This window comes from Strigops habroptila, chromosome Z (genome assembly GCF_004027225.2).
Source record: "Strigops habroptila isolate Jane chromosome Z, bStrHab1.2.pri, whole genome shotgun sequence".
Lineage (NCBI taxonomy): Eukaryota > Metazoa > Chordata > Aves > Psittaciformes > Psittacidae > Strigops > Strigops habroptila.
In genome coordinates this window covers 91,212,240-91,234,246 of record NC_044302.2, presented here as the reverse complement: position 1 = coordinate 91,234,246, position 22,007 = coordinate 91,212,240, and the positions used below count along the sequence as shown (strand labels likewise).

At 41.6% G+C, this 22,007-nt stretch overlaps 1 protein-coding gene across 11 annotated transcripts in view; it reads left to right on the top strand.

The window, feature by feature from the left end:
* UNC13B (unc-13 homolog B) overlaps positions 1 to 22,007 on the top strand; it is a 212,451-nt gene that overhangs the window by 177,484 nt on the left and 12,960 nt on the right. For 10 of the 11 annotated variants that reach the window (XM_030512441.2, XM_030512438.2, XM_030512440.2 and 7 more), the window contains 5 exons: positions 39 to 116; positions 7,264 to 7,352; positions 10,477 to 10,629; positions 12,541 to 12,664; positions 19,801 to 19,857. In XM_030512441.2, the coding sequence (XP_030368301.1) occupies positions 39 to 116; positions 7,264 to 7,352; positions 10,477 to 10,629; positions 12,541 to 12,664; positions 19,801 to 19,857 (501 nt within the window). The remainder of the gene's footprint in view (positions 1 to 38; positions 117 to 7,263; positions 7,353 to 10,476; positions 10,630 to 12,540; positions 12,665 to 19,800; positions 19,858 to 22,007) is intronic. The other variant, XM_030512434.1, reaches the window with a different exon arrangement.

Below are 22,007 nucleotides of genomic sequence, written 5' to 3'. Positions count from 1 at the left end.
CCCTCAGCAGTAACAAGCACTTGCTTTTGTCCCTTCAGCCCTGCATCCTAATGAATAACGTCCAACAACTGAGGGTGCAGCTAGAGAAGATGTTTGAAGCCATGGGTGGTAAAGAGGTAAGAGTGCTAAGAGACTGAGAATTACTCATTCCCACTGCGCTGTTACTAGGTTACTTGCATCATACTGGTTTTTGAAGATTGCACTCATAAGGAGAGCCCCGTCACACTTGGCACTATAATAAGTGTGAGGGGACAGCCATGCCTGAAGACTTTTCAACTAAATTTGTCATAAGATGCAGGAGCAAATGTTTTGAAGAACAGAATAGCAGGGAGTAGGAAAGAGAAGGTACATACTGTAGTTACATGGGCTGGATGTGGGCATGGTGGTTTTACAACTCTGAAGACAGGTCAGAGAACTGTTGACATTGAATCATCTTACCTGGCATATAAATGTGAAACCTTTGGCACTAAATCTCCAATATCTAATATATTGCAGACATGCAAATAAGAGTTCTGTACTCATGTATCTATTTATCCTGAGATGGCCATTTTTACAGAAATATGGTTTTCTTCCCCCAGGTCACTGTTTCTGTTCTGATATAATCCGTGTTATCTTTTTTTTTTTTTTTTTTTTTTTCCCTTCTCTTCTGTTTTCTTTGCTTTTCAAGATTCAGGAAGATGAAGAAAAAGCTGCTGATGCTGATGTTAGGAAAAAATTATTTTCAAAGACTAAGTGCATTTTCTTTATTTGTGTTGTGGTAGAGCCTGTGCTGTGACCTGTATGCCAAGAGGAAAGTCAGCTTTGCTGATGAGCAGCACAGTTTTTGCCTGTATTGCTGTTTTACATCTTTCTTGTGCTCAGTGGCAGAATTCTATGAAGTGGCAAAAATCTCAACAAATAGATTTACTCCGTGAGGCAAGGAAAAACTGTTGTCATTCTTTCACATATGATTCATTTTCTGAGTGAAATTGCATCCTAATTTCTCAACAATCCCAATTTCTGAGCCCTGCATCAAGAACTAGCATTATATTCACCCAGCTGTAATAGCAGTGGTAGCTAAATGCTCATTTTTCTCAGGGAAAAATAGGCTTGTGATGAAATGTTTTTTGAAGTGGTTTATAAAGTTATAATCCATATGCACTTACTTTCCCCTGAGGAATCAATTTGCTACTATTTTCCCTACTGGTGGCCATTAAGTAGGGTTTTCCTATATTTCAAATTGAAAATACCACCTGGTACGGTGTTATATAAGATGAAAAAAAAAAGTATTTATCAAGGCTGATGACTACTTTTCCCAGTCTAGACCTCTTGTCTGCGTTCCTCAGGAGGTGTAGGTAAGGTAGAACAGAGGTAATGAATCCACTAATTCTCCCGTACTGTGGAGTCAAAAGAAAAGGGGAGAGAAACCCAGAGTGCGAGCAGTAAAATTCACAGGAACAAATCTGGCAAACATGCTCAGAAGCTGTTTTCTGTGATTTTTTTCTTCTCTTTCTGAATGCTGACTGTCCACTTCATTAGGCTGTTGCTGATCACCAGAAATAAATCGTGCTGTGTTAGGTGCCTGTGTTATTTGCTATCCCCAGGGGTTTCCTTGTTGGTGACTATGTAGTACTTTGCTTCTTGACTTGAAACCTGCCAGGTTCTCTGTTTTGCTAGAGTAAATGAGGTCTTGTCCTAGTTTGAGTAGCCCTTTTTCTGATGCAGATTGAAACTGAGTAACAATTGGTGAAACAACAACTTTGAAAATAGAACATGTAGGCAAACATGCTGCTGCAAATATATCTGTGGGTTTTACCACACAGTAGCTTGCACAAAAGTAAGTGTTATCCTGACTGCTCTGCTTAAAAAGGAACTACTTCCTTGGGGAAGTAAGAAAATAGCACAGTAGTATGTTCTGCTTGTCTTGAGCTGTTCACCTTTTTCTGTTCTCAAAGGTGTTGGGAACTAGGTACCAAATATTCCATTGTTCCTGTGGCAGTACATTAGATGTACTATGTGTGAAGCCAGACCCTGGGGATTGGTTTGAGTTAATGTGTGCTTGTGGCTTCATCTGCTTCTGATTCACAGATCCATCTCCATATAAAGCTGCAGCTGTAGCACTGCACAGCTCTGGAAAGCTTTGAAATACTTCTGCTACCTAGTGCTCTTGGCCAGTGGGTCCAAAACACACTCCTACAGAAATCCATTATCACTTACTCCCTTTTGCAGCAAGGAAAATGAAAAGACAGGGCTTGCCCATAGTCGTCCTGCAGTGTAATGGTATAACGTGGAACAGAAGCGCTTGACAAGTGCTATTTCTTGAGATTGGGCTCCTGGGTATAGTGCCTTCCTTTACTTTTTTTTCCTGCCCAGATGAGGAATGGTACCTTTGCCCTCACTGATTTTTCCAACTGTAGTACTTACAAGGCACAGACAGTGCAAAAATTACCCAGCATGTCTAGTTTTAATGTGTTGACATCATATGCCTGTGAACATTACTAGTCAGATGGCAGCAGCAGAGCTTTAGAGAGCTCTGTGGTGGGATTCTCTTGGGTCTGTGCTTGAGATCTTAAGGCGTATATATATCACACATGCACATACAGAAAGAGATATGTTAAATGATTTTTAGGATTTATAATTAATACTTTTATTTCCCTTCTGAGCTGTGTTGATCTCACGGGATCAAAACAGCTTCAGTGTGCTTCAGTAGCATTCTTAGACATTCCTGAAGCATGTTTTGAAAAGCTGGTGGTTATGGAGTGGCAGGTAGTATTAAAAGCATAATGAACAGTGGAATTGCAGTATGAGTCTTTGATACCTTTTGAAATCTTTTCTTCTTCTGAATAATCTCCAATACACCCACAGAATGGAGACTGTAATTTAGCTCAGTGCTGAAGCGGGCTATATACATTTCAGTGCTAGTGTTTGCCTGAACTTGTCCCCATTTATTTAATTATTCATACATTATCTAGTAAAACCTAATGTGACCTGCATTTTCTACCCACCTCTGCGGTTCTCCTGCAGACTTCAGCGTGCTCTGCGCACTGTCCCTGACACCAGAATAAGCGTTTCTCATTTTGCTTGAGAGAGATGGCTTTCTGCAACCCATTATTTTGCTTTGCTTTTCATAAGTTATGAACTCATGGCAATGAAATTAAAAGGTGCTGTACTGCATTGCCCACTGCTGGACTCTGGATGTGTTATGGAAGCCTAGTTTAATACATTTCTGCACTTCTTTTTTTTTCCCAAAGTCAAGCGTATGAGGTGAGTATCAGAAACAAGCACTGCCTAAGGAACCCAAAGAATTAGCTGCTGAGTAGCAGCAGATTGTCATCATACAATTTTCATGCCTTCGATTTCAAGCTAATCTGTACAATTAATGCTTCAGGAAACTGTCCTCTTAATGTTCAGCCAGGGTTAGCCCACGTTCTAAATCTTAAGTTAGCCACCTGAATAACAAATTTCAGGACTGCTTAGAAACTGCCAAGGCTTGACAGGAATGTTCTCAAAGGATTTACTGTATCTATTGATGGCTCCTCTTTAGCATCCCACATGCCATAGCTAAAGCTAGCCTAGTATTTGAGAAGCTGTCAGCTGTTGTTTGGATTTTCAAAGCCAGGCTGGACAGAGCCTTGGGTGACATGGTCTAGTGTGAGGTGTCCCTGCCCATGGCAGGGAGGTTGGAACTAGATGATCTTCAGGTCCTTTCCAACTCAAACCATTCTATGATTCTATGATTCAGTGTTTCAGATTACTCTTGAATCCTATAGGAAAGTGAGGATGAAAATTCAGTGCAGGCAAGTCCCTAAAGGGAGGCTGGATCTGTTGGGCTCCTGCCTCACAGTCGCCTCTGCAGAGAGGAGCTCCCAGGGGCTAGTGAAAGGGGACAGAACAGAAATCAGCAGCTTCAAGCCTGAGGCACATGAACTCTATAACTTGCATAAAGCTAAAATAGGAGAGCAGGGCAAAATTCTCTTAACTGCTGATGTGTCAGATCAGACCTGATGATTTCACAGGTTCTCTGGCTTTAAGATGTGAACTTATTAACATCTTCAACTTTCTAGAAGCTAAAAGCTGTATTTCTCCGGCTACAGGTGAGCCGTCCAGTTCTGGTTACACACCAGTGTACGTAGAAACCAAAGAAGAACTAATGACATCTCTTGGAAAGCTTGGCAGCCCATCACAGCAAATTCTAAGAGCCAAAGGTTCCATTTCATCTAGGATTGAAGCAGAAGATCAACCTAAATTGAAGTTCATAGTGCTATGCTGTAAATGCCACCATTCAGATTAGCAGAGAACTGGAGGTTCCAGCCTTGAATGTGCTTGTATGAGACTTCAAGACTCAGATTCTCTGAAGTGCCAAGTCCCAAATCTTTTCAGGAAATTAACAGGGCCTTGCTTTCTTCCCTGAAATGTAAATATAGGGTTACCTCTTCCCTCTTTGCATGCACCTCAGTTTTCTGTATCACACGTTTAGTCTCAACCACAGAGCTATGGCTGCACCCAGCCATTATTTCCACTGGAATTGAAGCACTTGCTCAGAGATCAGAAGCCACCTCACTGTGGGTGCTGTCCCATGTTTTGCACAGAGAACTTTTCATTAGCTTTCTTCCTCTGAATCATCTCCGATACACCCACAAAATGGAGATCATAAGCCTACTGAGCTCCAGCTTCCAATAGAAGTGGTTTGGACGTGACATATGGCAGTGACCCAATTGCCTAGCACTGCTTCCTGCTTTACCAGCCAGATTTATTGTGCAGTCCAAGTAGCATGTCCTGCTATCAGCAGTAGCTGATATGCATAGAATCCATTGGCTGAGCAGCAACAGCCATACACACGCTGTTTCATTTGAGCTCTGTTATCAGTGCTTCACTGTATTGCCAAAGAATTGTTTGCAGTTACATCACGTGCTGCAGGGACTCTGTAACTGGCATGTAATTGATATATATGAAACACTAGTACACGCTTACCAGCACCTTCCTAATGGACTTAAATCACACTCAGGTAATTCCCTGAAATTTACTTTCAAGCCAAGTCATGCTAACGCCAAAGCTTTAATAATCAGTAATGTATTATGTGGACTCCTCCTTCCATAGTAGCAGTTGCTCAGAAGACAACAGCCTTTCTAGGATGACAGAGGACTTGGTGGATACATAATCAGAATGCTTACCAGCAGGGTTTGGCTTCCTGAAGGTGAAGCTGGGCACTTGAAAGTAAATCTAGGTGGCTGTCTTGCCAGTTGCACCCAGAGAGCTGTAAGCCGATGTTCCGGAGGAGAGTTCGTTCCTCACCGTAGGTTATGGAGCTCATCCCCTTAGCAAAGCATTGTTGCAGCTTCTTCCTGTCTTCTTGCAGGGCTAGCAATCAGCCCTCCTTGTGCTCCCAGGGCAGTCAGTTTGCAGTCAACAAGTACAATAGGAAGGAGAAGCTTAGAAGTAGTTGGTGAGCTCTCCATGTCATCTCACAGTAAAGCAAGTCGTTAATTGCATGGTTCATGAACGATGGCAAGAAGTTGTTGATCCTGACCTCAAATATCCTCTAGACCATGCATCTGATTGATAGCTTATAAAGATGTAGAATACTGAGGAATAGGTGTCATATGCCAAATTCTTCTGGCTTCCCCCCCCCCAACTGGAAAAGAAGTTACTTGAAACGTTTTGATGAATTATGAGCGAGTCCTGCCTCAAATCATCCCAAAAGAACCAAAATCAGAGGTCTGTTCAGTGCCATTAATTTTAGATAGCAAACCAGACAGCTTGTGACTCGTTGTCCGTTTACATGGTAGAAGGGAAGGATTAATGTAGGGGCAAGACAAACCACCACCAACAGATGGTGTTTTTGTTTTGTTACCTAAAAGCTTGGCTAGAATTACTGGTGATTGGCACGTTAGCCTCCTTCTGCCTCTTACAGCAAGGGAGCTACAAAAGTAATAGGAATACAGATTCACTTTAATGAAGGAAAAATAATCAGAGCTAGCAATGCCGAAAGTTATAAGGCTTAAATAAATCATCATTTGCTTGGAGTTTTTTTAATTATTTTTAAAATTCTGATCCAGGAGTTTTGTTAGCACAGGTTCAAATGCCTAATGGTGTCAGTTTTCCATGCCAGCTTACAACAGGAAAATGAACAGATCAGATTCCAAATCCCTTAAGGCTTGGCTTTCTCTGACAGATGCTGACGAATATGAAGAGGGCTTCAGTACTGAATATAGAATTGGGAACTCCTGTCATGTTCAAACCCTGTATATGTCGATATACTGTAAAAATCTAAACTGATTTTTAACCACTGTACTGGCATCTGGCTCATTACACTTGTAAATAGATGCTCTGCCTTAGAGGTAAGGGCTGAAGCTCCGAATGCCAAATGCAAACATTTCTGAAAGGTTTTTGTTTTACAAGCAGCTTGCCTGCCTGCGTACAAAGGCAGATCTGTTTTAGAAGTTACTTTTTCAGAGCAAATATTCCCAAAGCATTAAACATGTGGTTTATGTAAACATACAGGTAAGTTGCCCAAAAGCAGCTCTTCCAAGGCTGGAGGGATGACTACAGGTGGAATACAGGGCACTGCTGGATGTAAAACCAGGTGGCTTTGGGCAAGCAGCACCCATGTAGTACTTGGGGCACTCTTTTTCAATTGTTTTGTGAAGTCTCCTCTGAACGGTTGTATACAAAAAGCTGTCTTGCTCCATGTGAGAGTAGAGTTACTTGTGCTCAATACCCGTAGCCAAGATTATGCTTTCCAAAAGTGATCAGTGCACAATAGATGCTGTGGCCAGGTTTTCAAAATAGCTGGGCTCCAGTCTTCTGAGAGCAGTGGCTGGGTCAGTCTTCAATTTGAACACTTGACAGCAAGGTGGAAGGTGAAATAGCACATTTCAAGACTGTGAATGGAGAAATGCACAAGTAAATAACATGGTCTGAAAAGCCCTGTCTCCTATACTTAGAGGAGTGAAATGACCCATGAGCCCAAGGTAATGCACAGTGCTTGGTTTCTCAGCCTGCTTTCTCTGTTGGCCGCAGGGAGTTCATGTTCACTTTCTTTCTCAACTTCACAAATATCAGTAAGGGTATCAAAGGGTATTGGAGACCGGCAAATACCTGTTGCTGATTTCACAGCTTCTCTAACAGCAGCAGGCAGTGGAGGGGAGAGCATTGTAGCTAGCAGAGTCCAGTGGTGGTAATTCACCTGCATATTAAGAGTAGTCTCAACAGTGAAGAAGAGCACTGTGAAGAACAGCAGACTGCTCTCTGAGTTCAAGCTAAGTGCTCTTCTTTCATCCACAGTTGGATGCAGAAGCAAGTGACCATCTCAAAGAACTTCAGGTGAAGCTGAACAATGTTTTGGATGAGCTGAGTGCTGTGTTTGGTAACAGGTGAGTATAACGAGGTCCCTGTCCTTGAAGCATTCCTTTGTTTTGTCTAATCTCATTCAGTCTGGTTAAGAAAAGAAACTCCTGTCAACTGCATTATATTTTTCTTTTTCTCATAAATTCACAGTCTTTCAAATACTAAGACCATCTAAAGAAGTGAGAAATGTTTTATAAAGTCTCTCCTTTCTGTATTGCTTTCCCCAGAAATGTGACATGGAGATCTCTCAACTGTGAAATGTATTTGAAATACATAGAGTGATTTTTTTTCTGTAAGTAGTGCTTGTCAGTACCAGAAGTGCCTGCTTCTTTATTGCTCAGAAAGCAGTTTCAGCTTAGCGTTTATGGAGCAACGTTCTTGTTTAAACGTTGTGCTCTAAGTATATGAAACAGTTGGCTGATTTCTGATTGTTAAATGAATATTGGAATAGGAATGAAACAGGTTTAGAATTCGAAATTGACCTGTTCTGTGTTGCACTGAATGGTGTTTTGTGATGTTTCAAAGGGAGGAGCTTTTTATAGTATTGCCAGAGTAATTGGTGGCAATTAAGTTTTATTGCAAATCATGTTACCATTTACCTGGGGATAAAAATGTACTTGACTTCATACTAATTTTGTAGTGAACTGTGAAAGATGTCAATTAAGCAAAATCTAGAAATACAGGGCTCCCAACTGATCTTCAAAACCAACCACTTTTCAAGATAAACCCCATTCATTTTAAGTTGTGCTTTATAACAAGATTAATGCAAGCATGAACCGTAGTATAGCTGAAACGTGGGCAAGAGGAATAAAGCAAATTGTACCAACTTGGCCTCCTACAGTCTACAGATTTGCAGTACTTATGACCAAAAAAATCACTGTGGGATTTGTCAGCGACTATTTGTGTTTCAGCGCACAGAGCTAAGTAGGGAGATAAGAGAGAAGTTCCCATTACCATGGATGCTATAGCAAGAAATGGAGAAATTCAAACTATAGCTGAATTGAATCGATAAGGTTCATAATTAGATGGAGGATGAGAGAGAAATCGTAATTAGGGGGTGATTTTTGTTATCTGAAACCTGTCTCCATGGTGCACTGTTAAAAGACAATTAGGGTACAATCTTGACATTTGCAAATATGATTTAAAGAGATTATTCAATATCAGCATATATACCAGGGAGTGTTTGAGAGAGATGTGCTGGCAAGAGATTTAGCCAGTCAGACGGCTCAGATGCTTCGCTCATTCCTTTATAGTAATAGGGAATGAAAAGCAGAGCTGTGGTTTACTGTATAAGTGGGATCTTCTAAAGGATGTAAATGTGGGGGGTAAGACAGATATCCACCATATTCTGTGCAGAGTCTGTAAGCAGTTGTTCTGCCACACTGTGTGCACCTGAAGCTGCAGATCTTAATGTTTCTTCATCTATGTGAGATAATTGCACCTGCTGGGAAAGCAGCACGTATCTGGAAAGCTTCACCACCCTTGTGTTGAGAGAGGATTATGTCTGGACACAAGAGCTTTTCCTGCTTTAAAGAATATCATAGAGAAAAAGAGCCTCGAGATGGTTTATACTGCATGCAGTAGCTGCTGTTTTGTTCTTGGTGGCTGTAGCAGTGAAGGAGGGAATTCCTGTAGGAATTAGGTAGCAGAAGGCTCTGTCTGACAGTACAGGCGAGGTTGTCATTTAACTTGCTGCTGCCAAGGGCTGCTGTTGAACTCTACATCTGTATGAGTTTCACTTTCAAGTGAACCTGTTCCCACAGTAATGGATTTGTCATTTTTCACTATTTTGCCTCATATTATTTTTTATGTTTTAAGGGATTCTGTTATTTTTCATCCCCTGGCTGGCGTTTACAGCATCTTAAAGCAGAGCCCTACAACTGATGCAGTATGTGGGAGAACTGTGGGGTGAGATTAACCTGTAACAGAACAGGCACTGTCAGCAGTGACTTATGCCTCTGGTTAAGCTGTCATTGTAGCCACAACTGACTGCTGCAAGCCACTCTCCTCTAGAAGTGCAGAAAGTGGAAGCTGTGTGGGGAGACAGCTCTGGAGTTGCTGTGGTGAGAGGCAGGCTAGAAGTGAGCAAGAGGGACCATGAGGCTGGAGGTGGCAGTGCAGGAGAGGAAAGAGGTGACTGATGGGGTGGAGAAGGGAGATGAGAGCCGCAGGGCAGAGGGGTTTATGCTAGCACCCAGCCCAAGGATGTCCAAGGTGGCTCACACAGCAGAAGTTCATGCCACTTACTCTGATCTAGAGCTGGCTTCCAAACCTGCGTACTCGCTCTTGAATCTTTACCCTAGCTCCTAGCACTGACTTCTCTTCCTGATTTCAAACCCCTGTGCTGTTACTGGATAGCTAAATGTCACTTATAATCCCTGTTGTTAGTAACTGTTCTTTTAAATGTCAAAGCATTTTCCTTTATTCACCGAGTTGATATGTTGACAGCTGTGCTGATCTAGTCATCATTATTAACCATGTATTATTTCATTTTGAATATCCTTTTAGCAGTGCAAGATGGAAAAATAACTGTGCTTTGATGCCTTGCATGTCACTTCATTACAGTGACACTGCTTGTTGCACAGCTGAGTTCCACATCCCATTTTGACACTTCGATACAGCGTGGATTGCATGGCAGTGGACTGGTTTCAGTCAGTGCCTGTCTTCAGGCTGTCTCTGTTATTTTAAAGACTTATCTTATGATGGGTCATACCACATTACTGCCGATGGACTCATGGGTGCTCAGTTGTGCATGCCTTTTGCCCTTGTTCCATATGATACCCCAGTCTCTGTGGTAACACCCTGTGTAGAAAGCAAAGATACAGCAGAGTGTTTTGGGCAAAGAATAAGATTGTTTCTTGAAAACAGGAAGGGAACATTTCCTTTTGCAAGGTGAGTGAACAAACTCCTCTCAAATGTGATTGTGTGTCATGTTCAGATGTGGTAGGCTGCCTGTGGATGATGGGCATAGGAACTGGATAGCATGCCCCTTGGTAACAAATACAGTAAGGAAATGAGCAGCAAATCTCATGAAGGAAAAGTGTGTAAATGAGTGCATGGTTTATGGAGTTGCAATATTTTACCTTATGTACTAGAGCTGAGATCTGTGCCACTGATAATCTTGTTTTTGCGTCTCTCCTATCTGTTCAGCTTTCAGACTCGTATTGATGAGTGTGTCAAGCAAATGTCTGATATCCTCTGTCAAGTGAAAGGGACGGCAAATGTTGCTGCTAATGCCAGAAACACAGTTGCACAAGATGCGGATAATGTCCTGAGGCCATTGATGGATTTCCTGGATGGAAAGTAAGAGAGTGTTCAAATACATGTTACATATACAGTGCATCAGGTTGGGAACAGGAAGGGGCAAGGAAAATCAGCTTCATATTCTTGAGTTGTTCTTGAGATGCACAGCCTCAGAATTTTCGGGAAGAATTAATGGCTTTTCTTCCCGTATCTGCCTCTCTCTTAAGCCATGGATCACCTCTTCAGCCTTCATTGAGTGTCAGAGCACACTCTGTTCTCCTTTCTACCTCTGGCAATTACAGCAATCAGCAAAACATGCTGCTGATCAGGTAGTGGGAAAGACTGAAATTCTAAATTTACTAGCTATATATTTTTTTCCTATACAAATTGCACTGTATCCTATTAGCAAACTTATTGCAAACCATACTTACATACTTGATAGTTACACTACTCAGTATCCCAGTCATGTAAGCTTGTTTGTTCTATTCATACCTGGTGCTATTCTGACTAGAAAATGAGCTTCTGAACTGTGTGATGTACATAAGCTTGATCCATTGCTTTAATTAACTGTTGCTATTAACACCACGCAGTATGATTCAGCTGTACAGGGGCTTTTTTTGGCTAACTGCACATAATTCTCATCAGCTAAGCCTTGAACTGCAAAGAAAAATAGTTTTTAATCATTGTAGAAGTTAAACTTCTTGCTGATGCACAGCAATTCTTTGTTTTGAAAGGGGTGTCCAACAATTTTCATAATAAATGGTGTGAGAGATGCGAAGCTTTATGAGTTTAAAATACAGTTGCTTTTGTAGCTCTTTGTGTTGATTGTCCTGTCTTTCCTTTTGGGTCACTACATAGTAAGTGACTCTCTGCAGCAATCTTTAGATCTTGGAGCTTTTCATTTTAGCATTTTCCATGCATGCCTTCACAGATCCTGAGAAACCACCTTCCTTCGTATCCCTGGGAACTTGATATGTGACAGACCTTTCATCCAGCTGTGGAGGAGGTCATTTTGATTATGATAATCTGAGCCTGATTATTTTCTTTCCTCCTTACCAGAAGGAGAGTCTTTTTTGCTGTTTCCTGCATCCTACCCACATCAGTCTTGTCCCTGTTTTGTTAATTTGCTGCCTAACCAGCTATGGGAAGAAGGGAAACCTGGGAAAAGATATTACACAATGCAGAAGAGTCTGCTATCACCTGTGCACTGCTACTGGCTGCAGAGTTCCTGTTTTGTAGCTCGCCCAGTGTGATCAGTAAATGCCAAAGTCCAACAATCATTTCAAAGAAGAATCTAACATTTCTTGGCCTTTTTGATAGTCTGTACAGTTACAAAGGAGGAATAACTAAAGCATGTAAAAAAATGTGGACAAATGTATGGCAGGTGATTGGTGGTGGATACAATTGCCACAAAATACAGAGAATTCCAAGAAATGCTTCAGGGTGGTTATAGATGTGGAAGATTTAGAGAGTTCAGCAGCTGTCAGAAGCTGTGCAAGAACTTTGGCCTAAGAGTCTGGGAAGTATTAGTTTAGGTATTCAACAAAAATCATTATAAGTCCTTGAATTTAAACCCTATTATTCTATATTTGCTTGTAATTTTTTCCTATATACTCTGTAAACCAAATACATCAGGAAGTATCTTCTTCAAGGGAACTAGTTCAAAGGTACCTGCTCTTAAGTGGCGTATTCCCAACCATCATAACTTTGCGATATCTTCTGTAATCCCAGGAATAAATAGAAATAATTGGGATCAGAAATGCCACTAATCCATTTTGGCCAGACATCTTCAGTGCTAGAACTCCAAGGGTTGAAGACAGGCTGTACTTTATGAAAAGGGAAGATTTTTACCCTTAAAGCAGTCATTATGATGATCTGCTTTGGATGGGGCACTGGTTCTCCCATACACATCTCCTGTTCTCTGTAAATTGCATTCCTTGAACTTATTAGATTCTTTCTCTCTCCCTGCAGCCTGACACTGTTCGCAACCGTGTGTGAAAAGACAGTGTTGAAACGGGTGCTGAAAGAGCTCTGGAGGGTAGTAATGAATACCATGGAGAAACTGATTGTGCTGCCTCCTCTGACAGACCATACGGTAAAGCATTTTCTTCTTCCTGACTCATAGCAGAAAGTGTTGCCATTGCCTGTGTAACTCATCTCCTTGTCCTAATGAGTCATCGTGTCCAGGTAGATTTGCCTGCATGAAGCCTACTCAAAGATGGAAAAATATGTCTGTAACCTGGTAAAGAAAGAGAGCAGCTCTATTTATAGTAGGTTTGCACAATACAGAGTACTCTAAAAAAACTACAACAATTAAAAATCTATGAACAAAAGGAGTTGCCATCAAGTGTATAAAATCACATTGATTAGGGATTTGCTCTCCTTTAAAGAGAGCTGTGTATGTGGCAGCATGTATGTGAGCTATGTATGTGTATTGGGCAGTTAGTGGTGTCCTCATGCCATTAGATCAACACCTGTAAACACTTTTGCCTAATTATTGTCATCTGTTCAAGTGTCTCTCTGTAAAGATGTGGTCAATTTAGGCTTGCTTTTTAATGACACAGCCCTCCATTTTGCCCCTCAGAAGGCTTTAAAATCGGTATGGGCTGGCATGATTTCTGTGTCTGATGGCAGGGAATTGGAAGCATGTCCGGATAGTTGGCCTTCAAAGGTAGTCTTTTATATAATTGTTCAGCTGTGTGGATGTGCTGGATGAATGTGTGTTATGAATGTAGTGATGCTTTTAACAATGGAAGATTAACTCTTCCCCAATTTCGAGAAACCATAGAAACTGTTTAAATGTCAGTCATGCATGTCCAGCTGCTCTGGGGAATGACACTTAGTTGGAGGCAGTTTGAAGTTTGGGCTATAGCCTCATTATTTGGAGGTGATCCAGAACTTCTCTTCATCTCTGTGTTGGAGTAAACTTTTGGTCTGCGGCTTGTTTATACTGATGTATTTTTTTCCCCAGGAATGGGTAGAACAGTAGTGTTTTCACTATTCAGTAGTTGCCTGTATATTTTGAGTGGACGACTTGGGTTGCAGTGTCTAGAGAATTGATGCAAACCTGCGTCTTGCAGTAGGTGTTTCTTGTTCTGAGAGGGAAGGCCTTTATATCTGGCCTTGATGATGACAGCAAACAAAACTGCTGAGATGCAGTGTGCTGTCATACCTGCTAAGCATAAAATTAGCATGAGGTGTAATTTGCTAAAGACTGCTTGCTCTGAGCTGGGATTTGGAGTAATCATTTCTGCTTGCCTTTTTGATTTATAAAGGAAAAAAAATCTAAATTTAAGAGGATGAAATTTCTTTCTCTCAGTCGAATTGCTGTAAAAAGGAGTCTTTGAGGACAGGTGATAAAATCATCATGTAAGAGCAGCATTAACATGTCTCCTTCAGAATTGAAGCACTGAGATCAAGGGCCTTGGAGAGAACCAGGGAGGAGCTGCCTGAGCTTTATATATGCTAGTTTTGAATTTTAAAGGCAGAGTGGGAGATTGATTCTGTGCGTGCATCATGAAGAAGGCACTAACTGTGATCAGCCAATTCTTCCAACCTGCAGGACGTTGCTATAAGCCACTTTGATTTTTATGTTTTTTTTCTTTAACAGAGTGTCTTTGTTCCCGTCACTTCAGTTTCAAAATGAGAAGCAAATTTTGTGTAATGAAGTGCGTCCTCAGCTGTCTGAAATAATGAAGAATGCTCATAGCTGGATTTTCAGCTGTCTAATCAATCGTATCTTAGTGAGGAGGTTGAACTAGTCCAGACTGGAAAAGAGTTGCCATTTCAGAAAGGTGTTTGTGAACAGTGCAATGATTAAAATGGTCTTGTCTGCAGTCCTTGAGCAGGGTACCTGTTGCGAGGCGCTAGATGGGCTACAAAAGCAGAGAGCTGCTTCTGCTGTCCCCTGGGATGTAGTGATTTATCCTGTCACCTCCAGATTTTCATCATCCTTGGCAGTGAAGGGTGTCAGGACAAGACAATGCAAAACTCAGGGTTGGCAGTGTTATGAGCACAGTAGACTCAGAAGGAGCTCCAGGCACTGTAACTCACTTTACTCCCAGCCCTCAGCAGTAAAAACCCTAGTGCTGCCTCTCCATGGTTGAAGGACACTGGCGATTTTCCTCCTAAAACTCCTCTACAGGCCTTAAGGAGTAGAGGATATTCATGGTAGGAAACAGTCCCTTTTATGGAATATTTGCTCTACCTTCTGTAAAACTGATAAGAAATGCAAAAACATTTTTTGATGGTGGTTGTGGAAAGCATACTTGGGTGGAGGATTCCTGACACTCTGCAACGTGTCTCACTTGTTGCTTGCATTGCTGTCACTGCGCAGTGCTTTAATGCCTGTTACTCTCCAGACCGATCTATTCCAACTAAATTAGCTCAACTTGTATCACACAGGGAAGAAAATCTGAGCTCTGCTCTTCCATTCTCTGCTGCTTCTGGAAGATTTTGTGTAGGGTGGGAAAGCAGTCAGGTACTGACCAGAGCTGCAGGTCCCTTAATGACTTTCAGATGAGGCTTCTACCTCTCTCAGCAATGGTTGCCTGTGGGTTGTGAGATTAGTAGCAACATGATCTCCAGTAACTCACTGAGCAGTTCACACCTCATTAGTTTTAAGTAAAGATCAACGTTTAGTTAAACACTCTCTGTCTTGGGCGAGTGGATATGCAGACACAGCTCCCTGTGAATCCTGATTTTGGGGTTCTGTGCACAATGCTCTGGGATATTAATGGATTAGTTACGCATTTCTTTCTTCTTTGCTGCTTAGGACAAAACTATAGCATGCCATCAGTGACTAGTCTGGTCAGTGAAGGGTTGCTAAATTTACACAGAGATGATTCCTCTGGAGCCTCTCCTTTATTTATCTCACATAGTACACTGCAGCCATTCACGTGAGGCTCCATTTGTGCTTGCTCCTGCTGTGCTTTTTTCTGCTTGTCAGACTTCTCTTCACTAAATGAGAACATGGTCCAAGATAAGAAAATTTTCTTAAAGCTGCAGACAGATATTACACATGACTTCCAAATTGGCTGTTCTTCAGGCTCGTCTGCAAGCAGCACCACTCCAGACCTATTCTGTGGTGGTGGAGAGTGAGGCTTTAAGAGGTTTTCTGAAACCGTTCTTAACTTGCGTTAGTGTAGATGAAGCCTCCCCCTTGTGCTAGCTAGGAACAGGAAAGTCCAAGGCTGCCTGTGTGATGAGGAGAAAAAGCTTTCTTATCCTTAAATGAAATGGTGGTCTGTGAACTGCACATGTGCCCGGGTCTCTGTACTGACAGGTAATTATTTTCCCTTTTTCATCCCCACTTGTAAGCCTGTCTCCTCAGAGTTTCATACGGAGTTGCCAACAGCTAAAAAATAGTCTTAATGGGTGGTAGTGAACATTGCCTGCTGGTAGTTTTTTAAATGAACTTAAATGCTGCTGATAAAGATCTCATTTATTAGCATAAATGGTCCTTGTTGTTGAATGTAGGAATTAAAAAAATCTGGGAAAGGAATGTACCAGATGAAACTATGTTGGATTGGTATGTCTCAATATGTACTCAGCCTGAGTAATAATATGTTTTCCAAAAAGGACTGGATTTCAAAAGACTTGCAGCAGGCTTCTGTTTCCTAACTTTGTCTGCTGAGCAGTAGAACAGTTAAGCTGTGAGAGATTGAGCCTTTTGGAATATAAACTAGTGTATTTCTTTTGGGTTTTAGCAATTACTCAGCTGATGATCATTCTCTAAATGCTTTCTCTGAGGGGGGAAAAACAGACCATTAACGAGGAACTTGAAATCTTTGTGTTGTGGACTACAGGTTTTTTTTCATGTTTCCAAAAAGTTTAGGAAGGTAAAAGTAATTTCACGGGAAGAATCAGGAAAACCAGCACTGATGTCTGTCCCCTTTTCAGCTATATTTGCCACAGAGCAAGGCAGACGCAATTTATAATAAGGACTTCTTTTTTCCTTATATTCTGCCATTGACATTTGAATCAAACCTGTTGTGGGCAACTTTCCTCAAAACTACCTGATATTTAAGTTTAGTTGTTTTCATTTCCTAGGGGTGCACCTGGAATAAATGTTGTCTATAGAGCTTCGTGATATGTTTTCCATGCATAAATAACTTCTTTTTGAGGAGGTATAGCATCTTGTTTACAGGAATGCCATTTGGCAGAGGAAGGAGCAATCCAGATTTTCATTAGATGTTACCAGCACTGATGACAAACTCAGTATAGCAGTAAAATAACTTCTCCTTGCAGACACATTGACAGAGATTGGCACTGATTGATGAGGATTTTCTTAGTGGGCAAAAAGTGAGTAGTAGTTATGAGCAGCTTTGTTCCTTGAAGCATATCAAGTCACTGGGTATTGCTCAGTGTTACCCACCTGCCCTCCTTAGAAGCCTGCAGCAGGGAAACTACGTGCCTAGGCTGGTTAATGTTGTTGTTCAAATGTATATTAAAAAAAGGTGTCCAATGAACCCTGAAAATACTGGATCAAGAAAAGTTAATGTCAGTGTGTTTTGAGACTACTCACTTTTTCAAAATTCAGGTTATAAAAATGTTAAATTTTTGTCTTCTACTTGGTTAACAGGCATGACAACCTGAATTTTAAGACCCATAAGTCAAACTTGGTGACCAGTCATACAGAACAGCAGTCGCTGTATTTGGTGTGGCCCACAGTGAAATCTCTGTATTCATCCTGGTGTGCAGTCATCTTCAACCTCTCTAGCTGGAAATAAGAGAGAATGTTGTACTCTTTCGGTTTAGAGATTTGTGCTCTTTAGCACTACCCATTGGATACTGGCAGCAGGTGAAGCTGCCAGCCTTATTTCAGAAGCTTTCCTTTATGGGTGCATTGTCCTTGCCTGCACTTTCCCGCTCCCCCCACCAAGAGTTGTGACTTTAATCAATTATCAAGAGTTTCTATTTAGGTACAAAGTCAATAATGTTCATTCTGTATTGATGTGTATTCAACAAACATAAAAGGCTGAGGAACAGTGAGGGTTAGGTGATGGGTACAGATTGAGCAAATCAAGAGGTTGTCTGTGATTTCAGGTCACAGTGTCTCAATTTGAAGAAATTTCTGAAGCTAGAAAAACTAAAGAAAAAGTATCTCATCTAAAAATTCGCTTCTGGATTGCTGTTGTAATGGGCAGAGGGTGTCCAGTGTCCCTAGAGTGGGTCTCAGTCTTTGCAGTTTTACATCTGTAAACTGTTTGCCTGCTTTCCTTCTGTAAAAGAGTGCCTGCTACCTCTACAAGCAGGTATAAAGACACTTTTTGTGCTGAGGGGAACTCATCAATAGGGCTGATGTTAACTTTAATCCTAGGGGAAAAAATAAGAATTATTTTGGCAATGATCTTTGCACTTGAACCCAGTTCCCTTTCCTCTACAAATGCATGTATGGGTAGTTCCTGCTTCACAGAGTACTGACTTAAAAGGCAATAAGTAAACAAACACTGAGGAAGGCAGCAAAAAAACCCCAAGCTGAGTGGCATAGGCAGGGGCAAAGAACAATATATTAGTTCTGGGTTTACATCTTGCCTCATTACAGTTTGAACAATTTCAATGTTGGGAGTAGTTAACGGCAGTTGTGGTTAAGTGGGATGGTGAAAGGCTGTTGAGATGAAAAGGGGTGGTAAAGGAGGGGGAAGGAGGGCTGTGGAAGGGAAAACTGGGTTTGCTGGAGACCTTTGGGGAAATGTAGTCCTTAGTCCTCATGGAGCCAGCAGTACCCAAATAAGATGAGGTTCATCTTCTCCCAGGTGTTTTCCTGGGTAAAATGACCTTACTGGAAAGCGCCACCAGCAGTGTCTCTCTCTGGAAGCTTATTTCAGGTATTTACCCGAGATATCCCGCAGGCACTTCTCAACTGACACTTGTGGTGACATTGACATGTACTTTTAATGCTAGCCCCTAATGACCAATTACAGCAGGGAGAGCCAAAGATCATCGTTGAGAGCTCACTGCTCCTGACATACAGAAGGGTTTCCTGAGAAAGATAATGGAGGGGAGGTTTAATTGTGGAAGAGGGGTTGCCTGTAGCTTTGTCTTGGTCCTAAAACCAAGCCCAGATTTAGTTCCCAGATTCATTCCCTAGAGATGCACCTGGAATGAGAGCTGTCTGCAGAGCTTGGTTATATATTTTCCAGGAATAAGTAACTTATTCAGGGAAGTATAGCATCTGACTAGCCTGAGAGGGCTGAAGTGGAGGGCAAAGTTTCATAATATCATAGATGCAGAATTTATAGCCAGAATTACAGTAGGTTGGGGTTTTATGCCAAGTGGAGTAATAGGCAGTGGTGGCTGTTTTTAAAGAAAAAGGCAGGATTGTATGATTGAAAAAGAGTGAAGTGGAAGAAAATAAATTTCAACCCACCCAACAAGATAAGAGACTGGAGAATTGTCTTGGTTGCTTTTTACTTTCTCATTAAATTTTGGACTTCACTCCTCAAGAAAAGAGTGTATCACACAACATAGAAATGCTGTGGTGGGAAAAAAGAAAAATATCTTTGTTGTAACCATTGCAGAGAAAGTGTGTAAAAATCCATTGTGCTAGAGTGTGTAAAAATCCATTGTGCTAGAGTGTAAGTGACTTGAAGAAAGATTTCTCATCATTGGGATTTATCTTCGCTTTTTGTTACTTCATTGGTCAGACAGCATCAGTAAGCCACAGTGGTGGAAGAAGAGCCATTGGCCAAGCTTTTGGCATGTAAAGGCAATGCTGTATTCTTCTTCACCGGACGTTGTTTGCCACCCAGATTTGTTTCTGATCTCACGCATGCTAACTCCCACGCCACTGGCTGGGCTCTACTTCTATAGAGAGATTGTCATCAGTTGTGTGATCTTTTGCTTTGGCCAGTCTTCAGCTGTCTTCATGCGTATTTAGACTTGAAATCCAAAGAAGCACTTGGAGACGAAGCAGCGCACTGCCTTCACCCCTAGCCTGCACCATCCATTTGAAGGTACATCCTGTTTAAATGGGTGGCTGCTGTAAACAAGAGTGAACCAGTTAGCAGGATATTGTGCACCAAAGTAGCGCTTAGCGTGGTATCCACAGAAATGCCAGGTTTTATATTAGGTAATAAACCGGCAAGGAGTTGAGTTGTGACTGGCCTTGGGGTGGTTATATAAAGTTCTAGCTATGAACTGGCTTGACTTGCTCAAAAGAAGAACATTCAAAGCTTGTTTATGATCTTTTTTCACCCTCCTTTCTCTTCTAACTTCTTGCAATCATAGGGCACACAGTTGATTTTCAGTGCTGCTAAGGAACTGGGACACTTGTCAAAGCTGAAGGTATTGTTCTGCATGGCTTCTGTTAATAGTCTGTGTGTGTAAGCGTGGAAGTATAGTAGCATGTAGCATGTCCTGTGCTTCCAGTGGTTTGTCGCTGAATGCAATTGTAGAGAAATGCTTTTAAATGCATTGCATGTGCATTTAAATGCATTCTGCTAACATTAGCATTGTGTTGAACTGTTAAATTTTATTGTGAGTTTAATTATCAAAGTAGTTTCTTCTGTAGCTACAGTGATAAATTTGGTATGTTTCAATTTAAAATGAAAAAGGCAGAATTCATAGAATCATAGAATGGTTTGGGTTGGAAGGGACCTTAAAGCTCATCTAGTTCCAACCCCCTGCCATGGGCAGGGATGTCTTCCACTAGACCAGGTTGCTCCAAACCCCATCCAGCCTGGCCTTGAACACTTAATATCAAGTTATCTGGCCAGTTCCTCTCTATCTCCATGTATAAAAGGGAGTCCCTTATGCAATCCCAATAATGAGAAATTGGTCAGAAAGATGATTGTGCTAGCTATTAATGAATTATATGAACTGTTACAAAAATAGCTGTTGCTTATGGAAGAGAGCCTGTGTCTGTAAATTCCTTCTGCGTGGGCTCTCTGCAGGCAAGCTGGCAATTAGCATGAAGGCTACATTGATGTGTTCTGACAATGCATGACATGACAGTGCATGAGATGAGCATTACTAAGTGCACGCCACCTCATCTAATCTAATCAAGCATTAATTCACTGGTCACAACAGGAATGGTATGAAAATAGTGACACCTTACAGCATTCAAATTGCACGATGTTGTGGTTTGACTTGTGCTACAAGAACAGGTATTGTGCAAGAGGAGCACTAAATCTGAAGTGTCACAGTGCACAAACTGTGCTGCAAGGAAGACAGAGCTGAATGTGAACTCTATCTCGGAGTGTGATCAGGGAAATCTTCCCACAGCAAAGGGCATTCTCCAAAGTGATTAGTGCAATTTCAAAATGCATTCGTCTTCTCTCATAATTTTTTTTTTTTTTTGTCTTGTGCACTTATTACAGCTGTCTGTATAGGACTATCTATTTCCCTTGCCCAGCAGCCATACTTCACATGCATGTTTATGAGCCAGGACAGTGTATAACTCATTTTAGTGCTTATTGGCAATCCTAGTAAGTTATGTGGACATGCAGGTGTGTCATTAGATACACACAGAATCATTTTCGCCTGCTGCATGTTGAGGCTGTTACATAGCAGTTAACAGTGACATGAGGTAAACCTTCGAGTATGGTTCCCCAGGGGAATAGCTGTCACTTGTGCTGCGGGCAGCCCCGTGCGCTCCCGCTGCCAGGCTGTCCTAACTGGTGACTCCCAAGGATTTCACTACCTCCACCACTCCCTGCACTTGGAATGTTCTCTGTCGCTTCAATGGGAGGAATGGGGAGCGAGGAGCTGTGCAGCTAGCCTGGGAGAGTGCGAGCTGGACCACAGTGTCCAAATGTGACTCCCTTTTCCTGTAAGTATCCCCATCCCCTTTCAAAAACATCAGCAAGAACCCAGCATTTTGGGAAAGAGAAGCCATCCCTGCCTTCTGCGTGCATGCCTGGTATCAAAGGGGGAGAGCTCTGAATTTGCTCTGTTTCTCCTTCTAGGTTACAAGCACAAGTTTGTGCACAGATTACAAGTTCCTGTGTCTTGCTTGCATTCTTGGGCATAGACAGTGACATTCACTGTTATCTTTTACTTCTAATGTATTTTCTCATTACTGGAATTTCTTAATATGTAAAAAGTGCCTCTTGCCAGGAACGAGTTGGAAACTTTGCTGGTTTCCATTTGCACTGGTCACGAAGGCCATCCATCAGCAGCAGCTTAAGTTACTGTAATAACTCTGGATAATACTCAATAACTCTGGACTGCATTATTAGAAATGCATGTAATCATGCAAATCACACAAGCCCTAGTGTGTGTTCAAGCCTTTCTTTGCATATCCATACATAAGGACTGAAGCAGCACAGGTACACAGGATTTTATATGTGGCAAGAGAGCCACATAGAGTGTGAAAGCACTCTACCACCTGAATTTTGTAGACATTTAGTTCAGACAGATGGTGTGAACTAATATTGCATCCAGAAACTTCCAGAAGAGTAAAGGTGTTACAAGAGTGTAAATTGTTTGGGTCT